Source organism: Festucalex cinctus, chromosome 14 (assembly GCF_051991245.1).
Source record: "Festucalex cinctus isolate MCC-2025b chromosome 14, RoL_Fcin_1.0, whole genome shotgun sequence".
NCBI classification, from domain to species: Eukaryota; Metazoa; Chordata; class Actinopteri; order Syngnathiformes; family Syngnathidae; genus Festucalex; species Festucalex cinctus.
In genome coordinates, this window is record NC_135424.1 from 24,087,901 (window position 1) to 24,110,002 (window position 22,102).

General features: G+C 39.4%; 1 protein-coding gene and 2 long non-coding RNA genes across 9 annotated transcripts in view; 2 read left to right on the forward strand and 1 right to left on the reverse strand.

Annotated features, from left to right (window-relative positions):
* Positions 1-22,102, forward strand: part of fbxw4 (F-box and WD repeat domain containing 4) — a 195,029-nt gene that overhangs the window by 162,454 nt on the left and 10,473 nt on the right. For 4 of the 7 annotated variants that reach the window (XR_013278560.1, XM_077496259.1, XM_077496263.1 and 1 more), the window contains one exon: positions 8,119-8,289. The exons of 1 other annotated variant lie outside the window; for it this stretch is intronic. Coding sequence is in view for 5 of the 6 variants with exons in the window: in XM_077496259.1 (XP_077352385.1) it covers positions 8,119-8,256 (138 nt within the window). In the remaining variant the exon portion in view is untranslated. Of the gene's footprint in view, positions 1-5; positions 7,038-8,118; positions 8,290-22,102 lie in introns of those variants that run through there. 2 more of the 7 variants (XM_077496258.1, XM_077496257.1) reach the window with 2 other exon arrangements.
* On the reverse strand, positions 15,709-17,847 carry LOC144001716 (uncharacterized). Its single transcript, XR_013278565.1, has 5 exons — positions 17,066-17,847; positions 16,889-16,935; positions 16,751-16,801; positions 16,649-16,682; positions 15,709-16,563 (listed from the first exon to the last, which is right to left on the reverse strand). It is a non-coding gene; the product is annotated as an uncharacterized LOC144001716 (long non-coding RNA).
* On the forward strand, positions 17,147-21,887 carry LOC144001717 (uncharacterized). The gene is made up of 4 exons (XR_013278566.1): positions 17,147-18,152; positions 18,602-18,829; positions 19,103-21,079; positions 21,760-21,887. It is a non-coding gene; the product is annotated as an uncharacterized LOC144001717 (long non-coding RNA).

Genomic DNA, 22,102 nt, shown 5'->3' on the forward strand with positions numbered 1-22,102 from the left:
CCGGCTTCTGCTAACTGTCTCCATTTGTATGTTGTCACTCGTTGCGCGCGCGCGCGCCGTGTCGCGAGCACGGAAACACGGAAGTAGCTTGAATGGTGATGCTACTGAAATGTAAACAAAACAAGTAGAGCACGGCGCAGAACTCTTGCTATTGTTATGAAAACCATAAAGCCTCACTCGCAACCGATACGGTCGTTTAGCTCCCCTTGACGAACGATGGTTCGGTCGAATCGTTTTTTTGTTCCACCCCGACTGAAAACGTAAGTTGTCTGACGTCACTCCCCCTGGCGAGAGGGCGGAGACGACCTCATCCCATAATGCTTCACGGACCAGTTGAGGATGGAAATAAATTATTTTTTTTACCACTTTTATGGTCCATAATGCACACTTGTTTTGTTGTGTTGTGTGCCTGTTGGTTAATAAAACTAGTAGTAAAAGTATCATCACTTTTGTTTTGAATGTGCAAACCATTCATGACCAGAACCATGGCTGAATTCAGTGTGGTGATCAATGACTTCTGCCTCATCTTCGTAGTTAGCAGTAGTTGTTTGTGACTGTTACAACAGTGAGATAGTTTGCCTTCTTCATGAAAATGTGGAGTAACGCATTGATTCTCTGGACAGTAACTTTAATCAGACTACTTTGTAGAATAAAGTAACGCGTTAGACTATTAGTTACTTTAGAAAGCAACTTTTTTGAGTAACGCGTTACTAAGTAACGCGTTACCGGCAACACTGATTATAAGTTGTATATATAGGACACCTGGGTCATGTCTTGACACATTTAACGATAAACTAGTAGAAACTCTTATACAAATGATAAAAAAACGCGAATAATGTGTGGTGATTTTAACATTGACCTGTTAAATCCTAATGGACACCAGAAAACAACCGACTTTATAAATATGATGTATAGTAACAGTTTATTCCCTGTCATTACGAAACCAAGTAGAATAACAATTGATACAGCTACACTAATAGATAATATATTTATAAATAAAATAGATTTTAAAATAGAAAGTGGACTCCTTATTAATGATATAAGTGATCATCTTCCGGTCTTTGCAGTTCTCCATGATTATTTTGATAAAAAAAATTATGAAGCCGTCAACTTACACAATTGAAAAAAGATTAACAACACCTAGGTCCATGGCTGCCTTTAAGCTGGACCTAGAAAAGCATAACTGGTCTGAGGTCTATTAAAAAAAAACGATCCTAACACTGCATATAGTGAATTCCAGTCAACAATTAACTTTTTATACAATAAACACTGTCCAATAGTTCAAATTAAAAGGAAGTATAAAGGTCCAAATAAGGTATGGATGACAAAGGGGATAGAAAATGCATGTAAAAAGAAAAATATTTTATATAAAAGATTTCTTAAAACAAGAACTATGGAATCTGAAACAAAGTATAAGACCTATAAAAACAAATTATTAAATATTATACGTATAAGGAAGAAAGATCATTACCATGCATTACTAGAGCAGAATAAAAACAATATGCAAGAAATATGGAAAATACTAAATGATGTAATTAAAAATAGATCTAAAAAAATAAATTATCCAGAATATTTTATAAAAGATAAAGACAGTGTAATCGATAAAATTTCAGACATAGTCAATAACTTCAATGAATATTTAGTTGATGTGGGTAGTAATTTGGCAAATGAAATTCCAGATACAAGAAATAAACATGAAATAGATAAGTACGTTGTAAATAATTCATCCACTATGTTCTTAAATGGTGTTAATGATATTGAAGTATTAAATGTTGTAAAAACATTAAAAAATAAAAAGTCTACCGGCTATTTTAATATTGATATGACACTGGTAAAAGGTATTATAGAATATGTTGTAAAACCTTTTACATATATTTGTAATTTGTCTTTCCAAACTGGTATATTTCCATCAAAAATGAAAATAGCAAAAGTAATTCCTATTTACAAAAGTGGTGATAGACATATATTTAGTAACTATAGACCAATATCATTGTTGCCACAGTTCTCAAAAATTCTAGAAAAATTATTTTTATATAGACTGGATAATTTTATTGAGAAACATAAGATTTTGAGTGAATATCAGTACAGTTTTAGAGAAAAACGGACCACCTCAATGGCAGTCATGGAACTTGTAGAGGAAATAGCTACCAACATAGACAATAAAAAATTTAATGTTGGGATATTTATGGATCTAAAGAAAGCATTTGACACCATAGACCATTCTATATTAATGAATAAATTAGTGAAATATGGTATAAGAGGCTTAGCATATAAATGGATAAAAAGTTATTTGGATGATAGATATCAGTATGTGCAGTTTAATAATACAAATTCAAAACAACTGAAGATTACTCATGGAGTTCCTCAGGGGTCTGTGCTGGGCCCTAAATTATTTATATTGTATATGAATGATATCTGTTGTGTCTCGAAAATACTCAAGAGTGTCTTGTTTGCGGATGATACAACTTTCTACTGTTCTGGAGACAACTTGAAGCAGCTTCTGACTACTGTGGAGTATGAATTAAGTACAATAAAAAATTGGTTTGATATGAATAAATTATCATTAAATTTAAATAAAACCAAGTTCATAGTTTTCGGTACTAGACCAATCACTCATCAAGTTAAAATTATGGTGAATTTAATTGAAATAGAAAGGGTGTATGAAAATAAATTCCTTGGAGTAGTTATTGATGATAAATTATGTTGGAAACCACACATAGAAAATGTTAAAAGGAAAATGTCAAAAATCATAGGGATACTCTATAAAACCAAGGAGGCCCTGAATATGAATTCACTATATACATTATATAATACATTATTATTACCATATTTGACCTATTGTGTGGAAATTTGGGGAAATACATATAAAAAAAATACCGACACTGTTTTTAAATTGCAAAAAAGAGCCATAAGGATTATTAATAGATCAAAATATACAGAATCAACACATCCACTATTTATTAAATTAAATACAATGAAATTTTATGACTTGGTTGAGTTTAAAATAGCACAAATAATTTATAAAGTATACAATAATCTACTCTGCCACAGTACTCAAAAGTTGTTTGAAATTAGAAACTGTCCTTATGAGATAAGGGGTACAAGTGTATACAAAAAACCCAAAACAAGAACAAATATTAAGCAAAGGTGTGTCTCCGTTAAAGGAGTTAATTTGTGGAATAACTTGGGAACTGACCTGAAAAGATGTAATTCACTTGTTGAATTTAAAAAAATGTTTAAAAGTAAAGTTCAATATTATTATTTAAATCAGATATGAGTTAAGAAGATTGTAGAAATGATTTATTCGTTTACTTTTTTTCTTTGATGTATTGATATGAGTGTAATGAAATTTGTATATGTGTGTTACTATTGTGTATTTTTTATTTTTCTATTTATTTATTTATTTATTTTTTATTTTTTTATTTTTTTATACGAGTAGGATTATATTTTCTTTTATTAAAATGTAATTTATTATAAATAAGTGATAGGATATGAGGAATAAGGGGTAGGATTGGATAAGTTTTCAACTTCTTCCTACTCCCTTGAACATATACATCGATATTTATTGGATGTTTCTTTTATTTTTTACTTTTAACTTTCTTTCTTTGTTTATGTGTTTATATAATTATATATGTATATATGCATATGTTCAATAAACTTCAAACTTCAAACTTCATGGGCGGTTGGACGTGGAAAAGTGGTACCACTTCGTTGACAGTCAGACTGTACTGGGGGCCATTCAGAGAGAGAGCTACGGGTTCCAGACATTCTTCGCGAACAGAGTGGGAGAAATCCAGAAGGCTGGGCCTGTAACCGACTGGTGGTGGATACCAGGTGAGCTTAACATCGCTGATCTCATTACAAGGGGATGCTCTCCTGGACAATTGGATGAAAACTCTGTATGGCAAAAGGGGCCCGGGTTCCTGTCAAGTCCGATTGAACTGTGGCCCATGAAGTCTGCCTTAGAAGTGGTAACGGATGCCAGAGAAGCAGTGAGCAAGCTCCAGAGAAAGGCATTCTCAGCAGTTCTCACCAGGGCCCAGGCCAAAAATGTCTTGAACTCCAGCAAGGCAACCTGTGATGGTTCCTCAGCCGTTGGATATGGTAATAATTCCCCGGAACCCCCAGGAGACGGGACAGATCTTGACAAGGCCGAGACCAAGGCTAAAGGCAATGAGACTCTGCGAGGATCCCTGCTGGTTGACCAAGTCGACCCGACAAAGTATAGTTCACTTGCCAAACTCTGTGGGGTGATCAGCTACTTTCGCAGGGCTGTGAAAAAGTGGTTAACTCTCGTTCGGGGAGCCTCCATGCCGGTAAAGTGGGAGGCGGCACCAAAAGTGCAAGAGCTTGAGGTTGCATTTCAAGACCTGTGCTTGGCGGCCCAGAATGGAGTTACATTTCCTGTAACGACAATAAATAGACTCGTTGTCAGCAGGGATGAGGTTTCGGGTCTGTTGCTGTGCTCTGGCAGAGTACAGACTATTTCGCAGGAAAGAATTGGAGTGCCCCTCATTCCCTACAAAGCGTGGGTCAGCACCCTACTCACACGAGAAGCTCATGAGGTTAATCACGAGGGGGTTGCAGGCACAATTCTTCGAGCCAGAGCTAAAGCGTGGGTGGTACAGGGATCAAGAATTGCTAGAAAAGTAATAAATTCCTGTATGCACTGCCGAAAGACCAAAGCCAGAATGTGTAAGCAGATAATGAGCGAGCTTCCAGTCGAGAGAACTGAACCTGCTGCACCTTTTGAGTTTACCGCCCTTGACCTGTTTGGGCCTTACATTGTCAAAGATGTTGTGAAACGCAGAACCAGAATGAAGGTCTGGGGTGTAGTGTATAGTTGTATGGCTTCAAGAGCGGTACATGCTGATGTTGTGGAGGACTTATCCACGGAAGGATTCATGAAAGCCTACCTGCGATTTACAGCCCTCAGGGGTCACCCAAGGAAGCTCTGGTCTGATCAGGGGACGAACTTTGTGGGTGCTAGGCCGATGTTACAAGAACTTTATGAATTCTTGATGAACATTGACAAGAACTTAATTCAAAAGAACGCAGCTGCTGCGGGCACTGACTGGTCATGGGAATTTCATCCAGCGGACTCTCCCCATCGAAATGGGGCAGCCGAAGCATCAGTACGTATACTCAAAAAAGCACTGGGCAGTGTTGGTGAGGGAGGCAATCTCACAACTCTGGAATTCCAGACACTCCTTTATTTGGCTGCTAACTTATCTAACGAGAGACCAATTGGTGCCAGAATACAAGTACAGGATGAAGCTGTAGAAGTCATCACACCCAATTCTCTTCTGCTCGGCCGGGCAAGATCCAAGGGAGACACCTGTGGGTTTGAATACCCCTCCTATCCTGTTGTGCGTCTCAGGGCAGTTCAGATTGAGGTCGACAAATTTTGGAAGCGGTGGAGTCAGCTTGCTGGACCTGGCCTCTTCATCCGCCAGAAATGGCATGCTCCTGTGAGGAATGTTGAGGTGGGGGACCTTGTGTGGATTGCTGACCAAAATGCAATCAGGGTTCAGTTTAAACTTGGTCGGATTGTGGACGTCTGTCCTGACACACATGGTGTCGTCCGTGATGTACGAGTTAAAACATGTCAAAGTTTCCCGGTGTCTGATGGGCAGTTAAAGAGAGACCAAGTGAGGGGAAACCTGCCCCTCTACCATCCTACATAGGGATGTCAGAAGACTGGTGGTTCTTTTACCGATAGAGGAACAAGGATCCCCACCACATGGTGTGTTGCGGTAAAAGGATCCCCACCACGTGGTGTGTTGAGGTAAAAGGATCCCCACCACGTGGTGTGTTGAGGTAAAAGGATCCCCACCACGTGGTGTGTTGCGGTAAAAAGATCCCCACCACGTGGTGTGTTGCGGTAAAAGGATCCCCACCACGTGGTGTGTTTCGGTACAATGGATCCCTGTCACGTGGTGTGTTGCGGTAAAAAGGATAATCCCCACCACGTGGCATGTTGTCACTGTTCTTTGCATAGGACAAAGACTCCCTTCCACCATCCCCTTCAAGAGCTGGTGGTGTGTTTCGGTACGGGATAAAGACTCCCCACCATCAACCCTTTGGTGGTGTGTTTCGGTGAAGGAAATTCACAACGCTAACGATAACAATTGATGTTGTTTATGGACCCCGAGACTCCACTACGCTTAAGTGTGTACATCCTATTTATGTTTGAGAGCATGGGTATTGTGGCCTACTTAGATTGTAGAATCAGTAGACCAAGTGGGAGGTGTAGAACTTTCCTGCAATGTAAAACATTTTCCGTTTCAAAGTGATTGTCAATTTAATTTACAGTATTATGTAGTGCATAAATTTGTGTCCACATATATGTAAATGATCTTATTTGTGTACCCAGTTCCGGTCGTAGTTAATTATGGATGACTTGCACCTGTGTGTATGGGGTGGGCGGGGCACTCTATATATGGTATCTATGTCGAGCTGGCTTGTGTTGAATGTCAGGACCGGGATGCCTCGACGGTTTGCGACCTACCGCTACTATTGCTAACAGTACCACTACTATTGCTAACACTACCACTACTACTACTGCTACTAACTAGCTAACGCTGAGTACAGCGAACGCGTATGTGAGGTATTGTGTGAGTGCGTTGATGTGTGCGTGTGCGAAATAATAGAATAAACGGTTGAGTTGTATCCGCCGTGCCTGTCCTGTCTACCCTTCCAGAGGGAGTTAGTTAAACGTAAAGAGAGTTTAATTAAAAACTGGACAGCCACCATGAACCATGTGTTGGTGGCCCTTCTAGAACCAGCACTGGCCCTGTATATTCAAAGTATACGACGACAAGGGCCAATCAATGATCATTTTCATATTTAGCGTCTTCGTACTGTATTATTTTAAGAAAATATTACTTATCTGAAGTTACTTTTTCAGTACAGTGTTCCCCCGTTTTCCACTGGGGTTAGGTTCCAATAAAATACCCGCAATAAATGAAATCCAGGAAGTAGTTAGCTTTATGTTTTAAGGTTCTACCACCCTAACCCCCCCCCCCCCCCCCTCCACCACCACCACCACAGTTTATACACTTTTCTCATTGAGGTATTTACATTTTCTCACACTTCTCCCTTCTTTAAACATTCTCAATGTTCAAACCTTCATAAATTTTATAAAGTAGGTACATTACTGTAAAAAAAAAAATGCATGCAAAATTGCACTTAAAAAAAATCCACGGAACAGTGAACCACGTTATAGCGAGGGAACACTATTTATTTTAATAATGTCATAATTATTTTAATATTGGACATTTTCTGGCCTTTATATCTTGTTCAAGCCATTCATCATGGAAGGATTTAACCTAACGTGCAAAAAGATGGGCACAGCGCGGTAAAAAAAAAGCAAGAATTTGTTTTTCGTATTTATATATGAAATACAAGTTCTACTAACCCAGATTTAAAAATGGAAACAGTTTTGAAATTATTCCTCATTTTAACTTTTTTCCACGTCACAAAAACATAAAGTATGATTTTATCATTAATTGTTACACATGGGCCTTCCTGGGTGGAGTTTGCATGTTCTCCCCATGCCCGCGTGGGTCTTCTCCGGGTACTCCGGTCTCCTCCCTCATTCCAAAGACATGCATGGCAGGTTAATTGGGCGCTTCGAATTGTCCCTAGGTATGTTTGTGCATGTGGATGTTTGTTCGTCTCTGTGTGCCCTGCGATTGGCTGGAAACCAGTCCAGGGTGTCCCCCGCCTACTGCCCAGAGCCATCTGAGATAGGCGCCAGCACCCCCCGTGACCCTTGTGAGGAATAAGTGGTCAAGAAAATGGATGGATGGATGTTACACATGGGCCATGATTTTGACTGGAATTCTGCTGTTTTATTAACACCTTATGGGTTTACCCAACTTACATTGCTTAACTACCTTTTTGTGAGTAAATAATTTACCAATGCCTTTAAAATATGTCATAGATAAATTATTTATTGAAAATTGAATTTGTGGTCTCCTTTATCATTATTGTCAAATTTAACAACTCACTTTTCTTTGTTTTCCTGTCAAAAAGAAAATGGTTCTCTTTAGACAGAAATTGTGTCAGATTGTAAAACTGTATGTGTTGTCAAATCTGTTTTTGTTTGTGCAGTTTTTCCAGTTGAGCTCTGACCTTGTGAGCAGCCCAGTGTACTGCCTGCGTTTCAGCAACTCTCACCTCTATGCAGCCCTGGCAACTGCACTCCACTCATTAGACTTCAGACACAACCTTAACATCACCATCAGATGACACATAAAATAAAAATATTTATTTTAAACCTCATGTACTGTTATTCTTGACTTTTGTATTGTAATGCTTCATGCAACGAATTGTATCCTAAAGACTAATACATTTTGGTTAGGACTTTTTTTCCATGACACTGGTTGGATTCCAGCTTGTTCTCATTTAAAAATTATTGTTTCTTCATGATCAATGGAAACTAAAATAATCCACTCCAACAGCAAACTGTCTCCACCAAAACACTGTTCACAGATGATAGGGCCCAGTTAATATGATTTTTTTTTTTTTTTTATCATTTAGAACTTTTAGAACTACCAAAGTTAGCTTGTCATAAGATGCAGATGCACATAAAAGTAGTTCAAGCTTTATTTTCAAATGTTTCCATAAAAGAAAAGAAAAAAAGTGTGTCTTTATTGTCAGAGAGTGAGTATTGGAGGTTCATCCATCTCATTATTATTGTCATTATTATTATTATAAAGTAGTATTATTATTTGTAAAGTAACACTAAATAACTTGAACCTTCAATTCATATTTTCATAATTCTGCTGAGGAAACATTGATTTACAGCTAGATTAATGTAACCTTTTGTCGTGGCCTGAGGAGGTCTGTACCATTTTTACTTGCACTAAGCAACTTTGAGGTGGATGGTGTGAACTCTGCCACACACACACACACACACACACACACACACACACACACACACACATACTTGCCTCTGTGTATTATAAGGACATTTTTTCCAAACCTGTTTAATTGTGCATTACAGGGACACCCCTTTCCACTAATGCCAGAGAGATGGGACTTGCACCCCAAAAAATTTTTTGGGGTTGTCCAGGGAAATTTCACTTCAAAACTTGAAAAAAACTCAAGTCATGAAAAAAAGAAAAACCTGAAAACATCCGTCATTGTGAGGACATAGATAATGAGCTAAATAAGCCACGCCCATAACAAAAATAGTAATTATGAGGACCAAATCACATAAGGACAAAGGTTACACAACACATGGGAACCATGTCACTGAAGGGACTTCTGACTTTACAGACACTAAAATGACAGCAATTTATTCTACAATCAATACCACCATAGTGAATATAAATAAACCCCCATACTTATTTTTAAAAACACTAATAAACATTAAACATGTATTGTTCACGTTTACATCTGACAATGAAAATGCAATCAAATAAGTCATTGGTCGAAAGCACAATTTATGAAATTTCAGTCAAACACCAATATTGTATAAAAATACTGAGTGACACCAATACATAAGCTTGTCTGTGTAAATGTCTAATAAAAATCTCATGAGTATTTACATGACTGTTTTTATTAAAAGAAAAAACAAAACACTAAAATATCGGTTACCTGGAAAGTCATGTATCAGGATACACGTGTCGCAGTACCTATCATGTTTTAAAGCTTGTACAGGAACTGAGGAATATTGTTCTTCAAAACATATCTTCAGAAAACAAGAAAAATTACTGCTACCTCTGTGGAAAACTGCAATCAAAATTTGCCCATCACTTGAAACCCCATGAGAAGACGTGCGTATGTTGCTTAAAACCCCTTAACATGTGGATGGTCTCCGGTGAGCAAACATTCTTTAAAAACCAAGGGCCATATTCACTAAGAACGCGCTGCGTCAGGTAATAGCGCGAAATATTGCACCACAACTGCACCCGCAGTCTGCGCCCAGTTACCAAACCTATTCACTAAGGATATTGCTCTAATGATATACCGGCGCAAACGCCCACAAAACTGACAGCTTGGAGCAAATGTGCACCTGATTTACCACACATGGCAACGGATTTGCGCCAAGAACATGGTTGTTATAGTAACAGTTGCGAGAAAGATGACATTATCAGAAAGCGAGGCTGGACCGAGAGTAAGCGTTTAGAGCTCCATTAAGTTGTACAGAGCACAGATGACAACGACATCATTCATTCATAAAGTACAAATTATTGGTGCGACCGGTTTTTAAAAATATATTCTCAGAGGTTAGCGTGGGCGTATGCATCTGGCACGTAAGAATGATCGTAAAATGCCTCCCTGCCATTGCCGATCAGATCAATTGGTGACGTCTAAGTGTGCCAAATCATGTTATTGCTAATTAATCAACCAGAGTCAAACTAAAATATATGATTCATTTGTTGCATGACTTTGCAATACAGATATTGCATTAGCCATTTGTGCGTCAAGATTTTTTTTTTCCATATCTTGCTTCTGAAAAATTCATTTCAACATCAACATTCAAAAAAAAATCTAGTCACCTGTTCAACTTTGGCGCATTCTATGACAGCTGTGTCTTCATCAGGTTATGCGTCAGTTGAAAGCTGGTGCAGATAAATAGAACAATACAAATAAAATTAAATTATTAGTAACAAGACTGTACTTGTACATTTAAAGTTACAGTACATACAGGAGAATGAATAGGTTAACTTAAAAGTATTGTGAATGCAAACAAATTTAATTTGCCATTCTATAAATAAATAAATAAGTCCAGCACTAGAGGATTGTGTAAATTGGTGACATCTATTTTTACCAAATCATGTTACTGCTAATTAATCAACCACATGCAATAATCATTGCAGTGTGGTAAAGTAGATGCGATAACTAGTTTGACTTGTGCTTACAGTTAGTCTCTGATTAATCATGACCTAATAAACAGTTTGGTACTGGGGATATAACTGACAGCATTGATGTGATTATACAGTATAACGTCACAATGAACAGAAAATACACAGTCCTCAGAAAGTTCATACCTGACTATGAACTGTGAGGACTGTATGTGTAACCTCAAGCCCTAAAAACGTATTTATCATCGACAGTGTATGAATAACACACGGTCCTCAGAATGTCATTAATTAACCACTATTACATTGTGGGGACTGTGTATCTGCAAGCACTGCATAGAATTGGAAAAACATGCGACATGGGTGTTTTATACTGTCATAGAGATTATTGCGACATTTAACATGGACCTAAATAAACAAAAAAAAATCTTTATAATCTAATGAAAGAAATACACTTTCACGTGGGAAAATAAGCATTCCTGTTGTGCTCTAGTCTTAATTTAGTTCTTGTTGTAATGCCTCTCAATATTCTCTTGTATGGCGATGCGCAATTAAGGTTGTCTTTAATTGGTCAAAGTCAGACTAAAGTATACAATCCAATATTTACTTTTTGCACGTTTTTGCAAATTACATATTACATGAGCCATTCGTGCGACAAGATTTTTTCCATATTTTGTGCAACGTCTTGCTTATGAAAAATTAATTTCAACATCAACATTCAAAAAGAAATCGAGTCACCTGGTCAACTTTGGCGCAGCCTGTGACAAATGTTTCTTCTTCATCAGGCCGTGCTTCAGTTGAAACCTGGTGCAGATTAACAGACAAATACAAATAAAATTAAATTCTTAGTAATAGATTTGACTGCATCCGTTACTGCATTAACGCAGTTACAGTACGTAAAATAGGTAAAGGAAAAAAATATCCGTCAGCACTAGGTTTGTGTAAATTGGTGACATCTACTTTTACCAAATAATGTTATTGCTAATTAATCAACCACATGCAATAAGAATTGCAGTGTGGTAAAGTAGATGCGATAACTAGTTCGACTTGTGCTTACAGTTAGTCTGATTAATCATGACCTAATAAACAGTTTGGTACTGAGGATATAATTGACAGCATTGATGTGATTATACAGTATAACGTCACAATGAACAGAAAATACACAGTCCTCAGAAAGTTCATACCTGACTATGAACTGTGAGGACTGTATGTGTAACCTCAAGCCCTAAAAACGTATTTATCATCGACAGTGTATGAATAACACACGGTCCTCAGAATGTCATTAACTAACCACTATTACATTGTGGGGACTGTGTATCTGCAAGGACTGCACAGAATTGGAAAAACATGCGACATGGGTGTTTTATACTGTCATAGAGATTATTGCGACATTTAACATGGACCTAAATAAACAGAAAAAAAAAATCTTTATAATCTAATGAAAGAAATACACTTTCACGTGGGAAAATAAGCATTCCTGTTGTGCTCTAGTCTTAATTTAGTTCTTTCTTGTTGTAATGCCTCTCAATATTCTCTTGTATGGCGATGCGCAATTAAGGTTGTCTTTAATTGGTCAAAGTCAGACTAAAATATATAATCCAATATTCACTTTTTGCACGTTTTTGCAAATTACATATTGCATGAGCCATTCGTGCGACAAGATTTTTTCCATATTTTGTGCAACGTCTTGCTTATGAAAAATTAATTTCAACATCAACATTCAAAAAGAAATCGAGTCACCTGGTCAACTTTGGCGCAGCCTGTGACAAATGTTTCTTCTTCATCAGGCCGTGCTTCAGTTGAAACCTGGTGCAGATTAACAGACAAATACAAATAAAATTAAATTCTTAGTAATAGATTTGACTGCATCCGTTACTGCATTAACACAGTTACAGTACATAGAATAGGTAAAAGAAAAAAAAAATCCGTCAGCACTACAGGTTTGTGTAAATTGGTGACATCTACTTTTACCAAATTATGATATTGCTAATTAATCAACCACATGCAATAATCATTGCAGTGTGGTAAAGTAGATGCGATAACTAGTTCGACTTGTGCTTACAGTTAGTCTCTGATTAATCATGACCTAATAAACAGTTTGGTACTGGGGATATAATTGACAAGATTGATGTGATGGTTATACAGTATAACGTCACAATGAACAGAAAATACGCATTCCTCAGAGAGTCCATACCTGACCCGAGTATGAACTGTGAGGACTGTATGTGTAACTTCAAGCCCTGAAAACGTATTTTTCCCTGACAGTGTATGAATACAGTGTCCTCAGAGTGGCAGTAATTAACCACTACTATATTGTGGGGACTGTGTATCTGTGAGGACTGCATAGTATTGATTGATTAAAGTAAGGAGTAAAGTATACAATCCAATGTTGATTTGTTGTGCGTCTTTTCAATACACATGCATAAGCCATTCATGCGACAAGATTTTTTCCATATATTGTGCAGCCCTATTCTCTCTACCGTCCACTACTAATGTCTTGCTTCTGAAAAATTAATTTCAACATCAACATTAAAAAAAAAAAAAAATCTAGTCACCTGGTTAGCTTTGGTGCGTTTGTGACAACTGTTTCTTCATTAGGTTGTGCTTCAGTTGAAACCTGGTGCAGATGAATAGAAAAATACAAATAAAATTCAATACTTAGTAATACTTAAGACTGTACTCTGTTAGTGCATTAACACAGTTACAGTACATAGGAGAATTTTAATAGGCAAAAGTATTGTGAATGCAAAAATTTCTCTGACAACCCCCCCATAAAATTTTTTTTAAAGAAAAATCCATCGGCTCTAGTGGTTAGTTTAAATTGGTGATATCTATATTTGCCAAATCACGTGATTGATAATTAATCAACCGCATGCAATAATCATTGCAGTGTGGTAAAGTGGATGCGTTGACCAGTTCAACTTCTGCTTACTGTTAAGCCTAATTTATGCCTCCACGTTTGCTCTCGCGTCGATGAGCGCCGTCGATCACATGATCTACGGCGCTCATGAATTTTAAGTGCCGCGTCGCTCGTGGCCGGCTGACGTGCACACGTCGCCAATCCTTGGACGCCGTAGATGGCGGGGCGTAGCTCGCTTCTGATTGGTCCGTTCGATGGCGTTTTTTCTTTTTTTTTCTCTCTCTCTCTCCCCGCCCCCCGCCCAGATAGTTTCCGTGAAGGCAACTGGCGGCGCAAATCGACTTCCCTGCTCGGAGACCACGGCTGTGCATGTGGATATGTGCCTGGGACGAGAGGCGTAAAACAACAATAACAAAAAAATAAAAAAATGTGTTCGCTAAGCGCACAGCTGTTGTGTTTTGGCGAGTTTACGGCCGACACCGGTGCAAATTGGCAATAATTAATTGCCACGGTGATGAACTTACTCTCCCCCCGGCTTTGTTTCGTGTTTCTGAATTAAATTGAACTTCCTGAATCCGTCATAAAATGCAGAGGAATCGCCACTCTGTGGCGGCCCAGCCATAGCGACAGCGGGACTTGGCGTGAAACTCCAGCAGACACCGATGTGTATTGTGATGTGTATTGCGCACAAGTCGGAAGGCAAACGCACGAGCGGAGCAACGCCGTAACCCCCCCGTGCGAGCCCGTCGCAGAAGCATACTGAGGCCTTGAGTCTCTGAGTAATCCATCCATCCATCCATTTTTTTAACCGCTTACTCCTCATAAGGGTCGCGGGGGTTCTGGAGCCTATCCCAACCGGCTTCGGGCACTAGGCGGGGGTACACCCTGAACTGGTTGCCAGCCAATTGCAGGGCACACAGAGACGAACAACCATCCACACAAGCACACCTAGGGACAATTCGGAGCGACCAATTAACCTGCCATTAATGTCTTTGGAATGTGGGAGGAGCCCGGAGAAGACCCACGCAGACACGGGGAGAACATGCAAACTCCACCCAGGAAGGCCGAAAGCCTGGACTCAATCTTGCGTCCTCAGTACTGGGAGGCGGAGATGCTAACCACTCTCTGAGTAATCATGACCTAATAAATAGTTTGTAACTGAGGATATAATTCACAGCATTGATGTGATGATGGAGTATAACATCACTGAGTGTAAAAATCTTATACACAATGAAACACTTTAAAGAAAATACACAGTCCTTAGGAGAAACCATACCTGACCCGAACTGTGAGGACTGTATGTGTAACTTCAAGCCCTGAAAACGTATTTATCCCTGACAGTGTATGAAGACACTGTCCTCAAAATGTCAGTTATTCACAACTACTACATTGTGAGGACTGTGTATCTGCGAGGACTGCACAGTACAGGGAGTCCTCAAGTTAAGTTTTGACTTTACAGCGCCTGTGCCTAGTCCGTAGCACCTTCTTTTCATTAATTTCCAAAAGTTGGGTTGTTGTTGTTGTTGCTACCTCCAGCTCAAAACAACGTTCATCGAGCAGGTCGGCTCGCCATCAAGCGTGTCGCATGTCCGTGTTTAAGCTTGAATTAGCTTCGCTCTGCCGTCCGTCAGCAATGAAGGTCCGTGTGGAAACACAAAATATTGGTTCTGGCTCTTCCAGGTGGCACAAATATGTTTTTCAAAAATTACTGTATTTTGATGTAAATATTGACGGTGAAATCCGACTTAAGTAGAAATTTGTGTTTCATCGCCAACGTAGGAACGAAACTCCACTGTAACTTGAGGACTCCCTGTATTGGCAAAACGTGCAACATAGGTGTTGAATACTGTGAAAGATTATTTCAATATAGAACATGGACTGGAAAAAAAAAAAGAAAAAAAAAGAGACATCTTTATCATTTAATGGAAGAAATCTTTTATGCGGAAAAATAAGCAGGCTCATTGTGGTTTGTTCTTATCCAATTAAGTTATTTATTGTGAGTAATGCCTCTCGATACTGTTCTTTTGTATGGCAATGCACAATCAAGGTTGTTGATTGGTCAAAGTCAGACTAAAGTAGGGCTGGGCGATCAATCAAATTAATCGGCATTTTGAAAATCAAATCATTGAAAATTTGATAAATCGTGAAATCAAATTTTGTCTTCTGGATTATTAACTCTTTGACTGCCAGCCATTTTCGGAAAAGGTAACCCCATACTGCCAGCTGATTTACAGAATTTTACCGATCTTTCAAGCTCCACAGAAAATGTTGTGTTAGGACTATGGAAACGCGGATACTACCAAATGAAAGATTGAAGTCTCATCTTTCATCTAAAAAAAAAAGTTTGTTTCTACCTTATTCGGATCTTCAGTAATCAACAATAGAAAACAGCTTCGTTTCACCCAAATCCTCTATTTTCTTCCAAAATACGGAGAAATCAAGCTTTTTGTGAAACGATGTTATTTCATGCACTCTAGTGAATTTGGCACTTTTTTTTTTTTGCATGAGGGATTCTACAAACACCTAAACTTCTATAAAACACTACCCCAACAATAAAAAAATGTTTTTTGATTGCAAAATAACAGTTTATTTACATGCAACAGTAGCAATCCGAACAAACAATTTGGAAAACTCTTTGCAAACTATTTACACGTGCGCAACAGTTTTTGTCAGTCTGCTTCTGCATGGACTGATTTGCGTAGAGGTTGGTATGATGAACGATGTGCTGGAGAAGTTCATCCGTGATGAAGAGCTCCAGGATGTCAGCTGGCAGGTGGGAATTCAGCTCTGCTGCAGCATCCCTTGGTCCTGGTTTTGCAGCAAAGGGGAGGATGGTTGGCTGCCAGCCGAATTCATCAACTTCAAGCCAGCCAGAATCTTTGGGATCTGCAAATATACATTTCAATATCATATTATTTTAGAGCAGTGTGATGCAATGTGTGTGTGTGTGTGTGTGCGTGCATATGTTTACCTTTTTTTCTTGGGTGTATTGGTTGATGCACATTCTGTAAATTATAGAAGACGTTTACCATCAAATATTTTATTAGTGCTGTGGAGAATCTTTTCTTTTTACCTTTGTTCTGCTCACTGTGAGAAGGGTCACTTTGGGCCCTTTGAGGGGGAGCTGAAAGAAACATATACAATTACAATACTATCGAAAGACTTTCCTTTTATTGTTGCGGTGTATTGAAAACGTTTTGGGTTTTTTTACCTTTCTTTGTCGTAGAACCAGCGGTCGGACGTTGCTGTGAGCACGATCTATAAAATATACATTCACGTTTGTATAGGTAATAGATGTTTTAGTGTATATCAGCACATTTACACACCCTGCTAGCAGATCGCCCGAAAAGTAATCTTACTAGCAATCTCTTAGCATGTTAGCGCTTACCTTCACGTTCTTTGGAAGACTGTCTTGCATCGGACCCGTAGTAGTCGTCATCGTCAGATGAAACATCATCTGTGCAGACGTGCTCGGTTGTGCACCACTTTTCTCCGGTGTTAGCATCGCTAGCCGGGGGGCCTTAGGACGTTATTAGCATCGCTAGCCGGTGGGGCCTTAGGACGTGGTGGAAACGGCCGCGTCACCGCTTCAACTATGACTTAACCCCGTCATCACTGTGCTCTTGAGCACTGGTCGATGCTTTTGAGCTTTGAAAATAAGGATCAAGCGTGAGCTGCTTGCCATCTGTAGCCTTTTTGACTCCCTTAGCCAAGTTAGCCATTCTCTCCCCCTCAACACTAGCTCAGCCTCTCTTCTTCTACTGTTGTCTCCTACCCGATCTTGTCCAAAAGACTCATCACAGCCATCTAGTGGCCAGAAATACCCATTATAGTAACCCGATCGGCTTGATACTTGGAGCACAGCTGCCCAAGGCTTTCCTCCACCCGTTTCCATAAAAAAACATAGGCGCTTTCACACCAAAAAGCCCAGGAACTTTGAGTTCATGGTAGAGTCAGTTCCGGGTCCGAAGAACTTGTGAGCGGCCCACGAGTTTGCGTTCACACGGCATGAAAGCAGGCAGGGTAGTTTATTCAAATGAGACTGATGACGTATGTCAGGGGAGGAAAAAAAACAGCACTACCCCGCCTGTCCAGCAAGTGGCGGTACCGGTAAAACTGAATGACAAACAACCAGTGTGACGTTGAAAAACGCGACCTTTGACCCTCCATCGCCATTTGTCGCTTGCACGTGTCGTCACTTCCGCCTCGGATTTCTCGTAGTCGCCATGCTGGGTGGCCTCCATTTACGTAGCGATTCGGTCTAACACGTATCTATCACGTTTGTTGTCTGCGTTTAAAATGGTACATTGTTGCTGCATCGTTGGCTGTTCGAACAAAGCCCAGGGGGAAAATGGTCGGCCTTTCTGCCGAATTCCGAAAATAATTAGGAACCAGGGCCTGGAGACAGAGGAGTGCGGACTCCGGAGGGAAGTCGTTACTTTGGGCTCGTGTGTGCAGCGATCACTTCGTGAGCGGTAAGATTATTTACCTTTATTTAATTTAATGCATGAGGATTAATAACGTTTCGACCGCGCATATATGGGCAAGTTGCTTATGTTTTGGATTCATGAGCAAGTAAGTTCGGTAATACAAGCTGGCTAGCGGACGTTAGCCGAAAGCTAACATCGAACATTTTCACCCAAGTAGTGCCAGTGCAAAGTGTTTACTGCTGAAATTGGATTGATTAGTCTTGGGCTCTTAATGCCGATAACATGTTTTTTGGTGGCAAAATGTAAACTTGGAAAAAAGAGACAGAAGGGGGTGATGCAAGTAAACAGACCCCCGGTAGCCTACACATCATGCTAAAGAACTTATTCGGTAGCCTACACATCATGCTAAAGAACTTATTCACGGCCACCCTACTGCGGCAAAATAACCAGTCTTTCCATATTTTATTTGTTTATATATTTGTTTATTTTAACAGGTCGCCCTGCGCCCGTTTTTCTGTCCAATCATCCCGACTGAGCTCCAACATTAAAGTTGGGTCCCAAGTTACATCTATGTCTCAGCCCAGTCGGTGCCAAGATATGAACGTGCACAGGAGAGACAAGCAAAGAAAAGACGACTCGAAGTGGCAGAGATTGTTGCAGTTATGCAGCCAGATGGCTCCAGTAACCTGTACCCTCAAGTACTGCTGACATCATTGACTCTGGTATGCCACTCAGAATTCATTACATGATATATTGTATGCATGAGTGAATGTATGTGTTTATGTTTGTGTGTGTACACGCACCTTATATTTTAGAGACATTTGGAAGTGTTTATAGAAATAAGTATTTGCCTGTAGCAATGTTCATACATTAAAAAATGCAACAAAATGTGTACATTTCTTTTACACTGACCCAAAAACTATACTACTTTACTATATTAAACCTATTACTGGTACCGTATTTTTTTGTGATTTTTTATTTATTTTTTTCTTTAGGGATCTCATGCCACACCGACTTGATTGCCAATGACATGATGGAAACGAAGGCGAGCATCAAAGCATTGGAGGAGGACAACATGCGACTGTTTGTTTGGCGCTAATAAAGGCAGCGTTTATACAAATTTTATTGTTGGGTTTGTTTACAAAGCTATACATAATACAAATGACAGGATTTGACTCAATGTGCAATATGGTCCCTCTTAAAGTAATGGCATAAATCTCTATTATTTCTAAAAGCACAAAAAATGAAGTGAATAATGATTAGATGTAGTAATTTCAGGGTTAAAAATTGAACTGTTAATTAATGTAGTTTATTTTAGCACAGGTGCCTACCATCCTGAGATGACGGTATGATGTAATGTTGATGGGGTACGCAATGACTTTCATTATGCTATGTACAGAGGAAAAAGTTGCTCTCTTTTAAATTTGTTTAATGTAAGACAAGTACCAGTACTGTGTTACAGTTTTCCCAATAATCCTTGTTTCACACTTGTCACAAAACCACTGTCCTTTTGGCAGTCTAGATTGGCACACTTCAAGTGATATCATTTGATTTTACAATCTGCTGCAGCACAAAAAACTACTTTATTCCGCATCTTTGAAGTACATGAGCAAGTGGTAGGTGACAGCGGCTGAGCAGGAACACTGGAAGTCCACTGCTGATCTAGTAAATGCTCTCCCGAGCAGTTCAGGTAAGGAGGGGATTTTGGAAAAAACAAACAAACTGGCTTTTCCAGCTGGCCAAAACGAGCGATCTGGGTGGACTCGCTCAATCACACTTTGTCCACACCACAAAGCCGCAGAAGTCCCGTCCAGTTAAACTCATCTGTGCCTGAATCTGAAAATATTACAAACATTGTAATGAAAATATGAAACCTAGCATTAAATAAACTACAAAAAGTAAAGCCATACATACCTGGTAATAATATTGGTGTTGTCGTGACAAGTGATGGGAATTGTTGCCATCTGGCACCAGACAGAAATTGGGTGTTGTGACAGCCTCCTTAACCGTGAGATCATAAGAAAAGCTGTCAGTATGCTCAGTAGTTACCATGAACACGTTTTATTGTACTGGAAACTGAAACTAAAAATACGTCCTCTGAGAGTGGTTAACCTTAACCATTTAGAATAAGTTGATTAAGTAACATGTAACTAGTGAAAGGGTAGCATTAAATTTAATTAAGCCACGGGGAGGCTGTGCATAGTTACTTTTTATTCTTATACGCTCTGCCATATTTGCCTGTTATAAAATTATTAGAAAAACCACATCAGGTAAACCCAGCTGTGCATGTAAACACAATAACAGGAAGCCTGAGAACAAATCAACATTTTTGTGTGCAGAATTACCAACACCATGTGGTTTACTTACGTGCAACAGCAACCGTTTCTTCTGATGCGATGTTAAAGTTTACACTCTGTATCCACCCGCTTACAAAATAATTGTAAGCCTCCAGGGATTTGTTGGCGTGTTATGGAGCATGTTGTCAACACGAGGTAGTGAAAGATGTCCAGAGATGTCACATTTGGCCAGCAAGCTTTCTCCATCAAAAAAAAAATCACCCTTGGTCAGGACGTAATTAGGATCAATCCCGCCACACAGAGACACCTTCTGCCTGTATCGTTGTTTTTGATCTTCCGGTAAATCGTGAAAATACTGCGAAAATGACATCAGGTTGATAAGCTCTACCGTGTAACTCGCGAGTGTACCTTGTGAACCGGCGGACACCCAATATGGCGCCCGAAGAAAAAATTCCCATGATGCATTACGATGTGCAAGCGACCTATACAAGGCATATCATCTTTTCGTTTTCCTTGTCATGTTGTACAGAGTTGTGTTTGCAGCAATTAGAACTTCACGGGAAAGGTTGATGAGAACCATTGGGACCCGCCGTATTACCACATCAAGATGAGAAATGGGCAGGACTTGCTCACTTGGAAAGACAGTCAAACCTGCAAGCACGAAGACGTGCACTGGTAAGGTTTAAACACAATTATACGAAATTTATTTCACATCGGAATTAAGCTGTAACATGTAACGGAGCTCCCCTTGCAAGGTGGAGAACACGAAAAAAAAAATGAAGTTACAGAGTGTATTAGTGCCTTAAACACATCGTATGACTGGCGCGTTCAGTTGCACGTCTACTTGCGTGTGTCCCCGCGCGTCGGTCGTTTGTGGATATTTTGTCGTACTTTCTGCCATGAAAAGGGCAATCGCTGGAAACTGGTGTTTCCTGCCTAGTTCTCGTGCAATTCACGGCAAAATAGGGCTTGATGGCGAGTAGCTGTTCACGCTACATGTACGCTGCGTATTTCATAATACCGTTGGACCTGGACGTATTGCTAGTCTGTCCGCATGTTTTTTTTTGTTTTTTCTTCTTCTGTTAAACACATGATTGACCGATCCAAAGTGTTGAAATGGCTTGCTTTCTTTGACGATGCACGAATGTTAGAACAAAGGTGCCGGGATTTTGGGAAAAGTGCTGATTTTGGAAGTGTCAGATTGCCACCTCAAGCCAGTGGTTTATCATAGGGCCATAAATTGGTGCATATTCCGCTATTTTAAGGTATTCTTGTCATGTAAATCACAAGGCTGTTGCACAAAAGTAATTAATGTAGATATTAACATTTATTAATTTGTTGTTTTTCTGTTTCAGATTTGCCACTTCTACCAATCTGGGTGTGTTCCGCGCAGGGAGTGGAAGAACATCAGAACCTCTGAATGGTGGGACGCTGTAATTATGTTTGCATTACTGTTTGTCAAAAATAAAAACATTAAAAAGAATTCATTGAGCATAAGTTTTTATTCGTGTGGAAAAAAAAACAGAACCACAAAAGTGATATGAAAACAAAAGCATTTATTACTTATGCATTTGGCTTATTTGTGTCCACAAGTCTGTTTTGGACTGCCAGGAAGCCCATTTGGAACTCTCTGTCGTGCCTTTGTTCAACCAGCTCATGTGCCACGTGTTGATCTTCCTTGCGCTCCTCGCTTCTGAG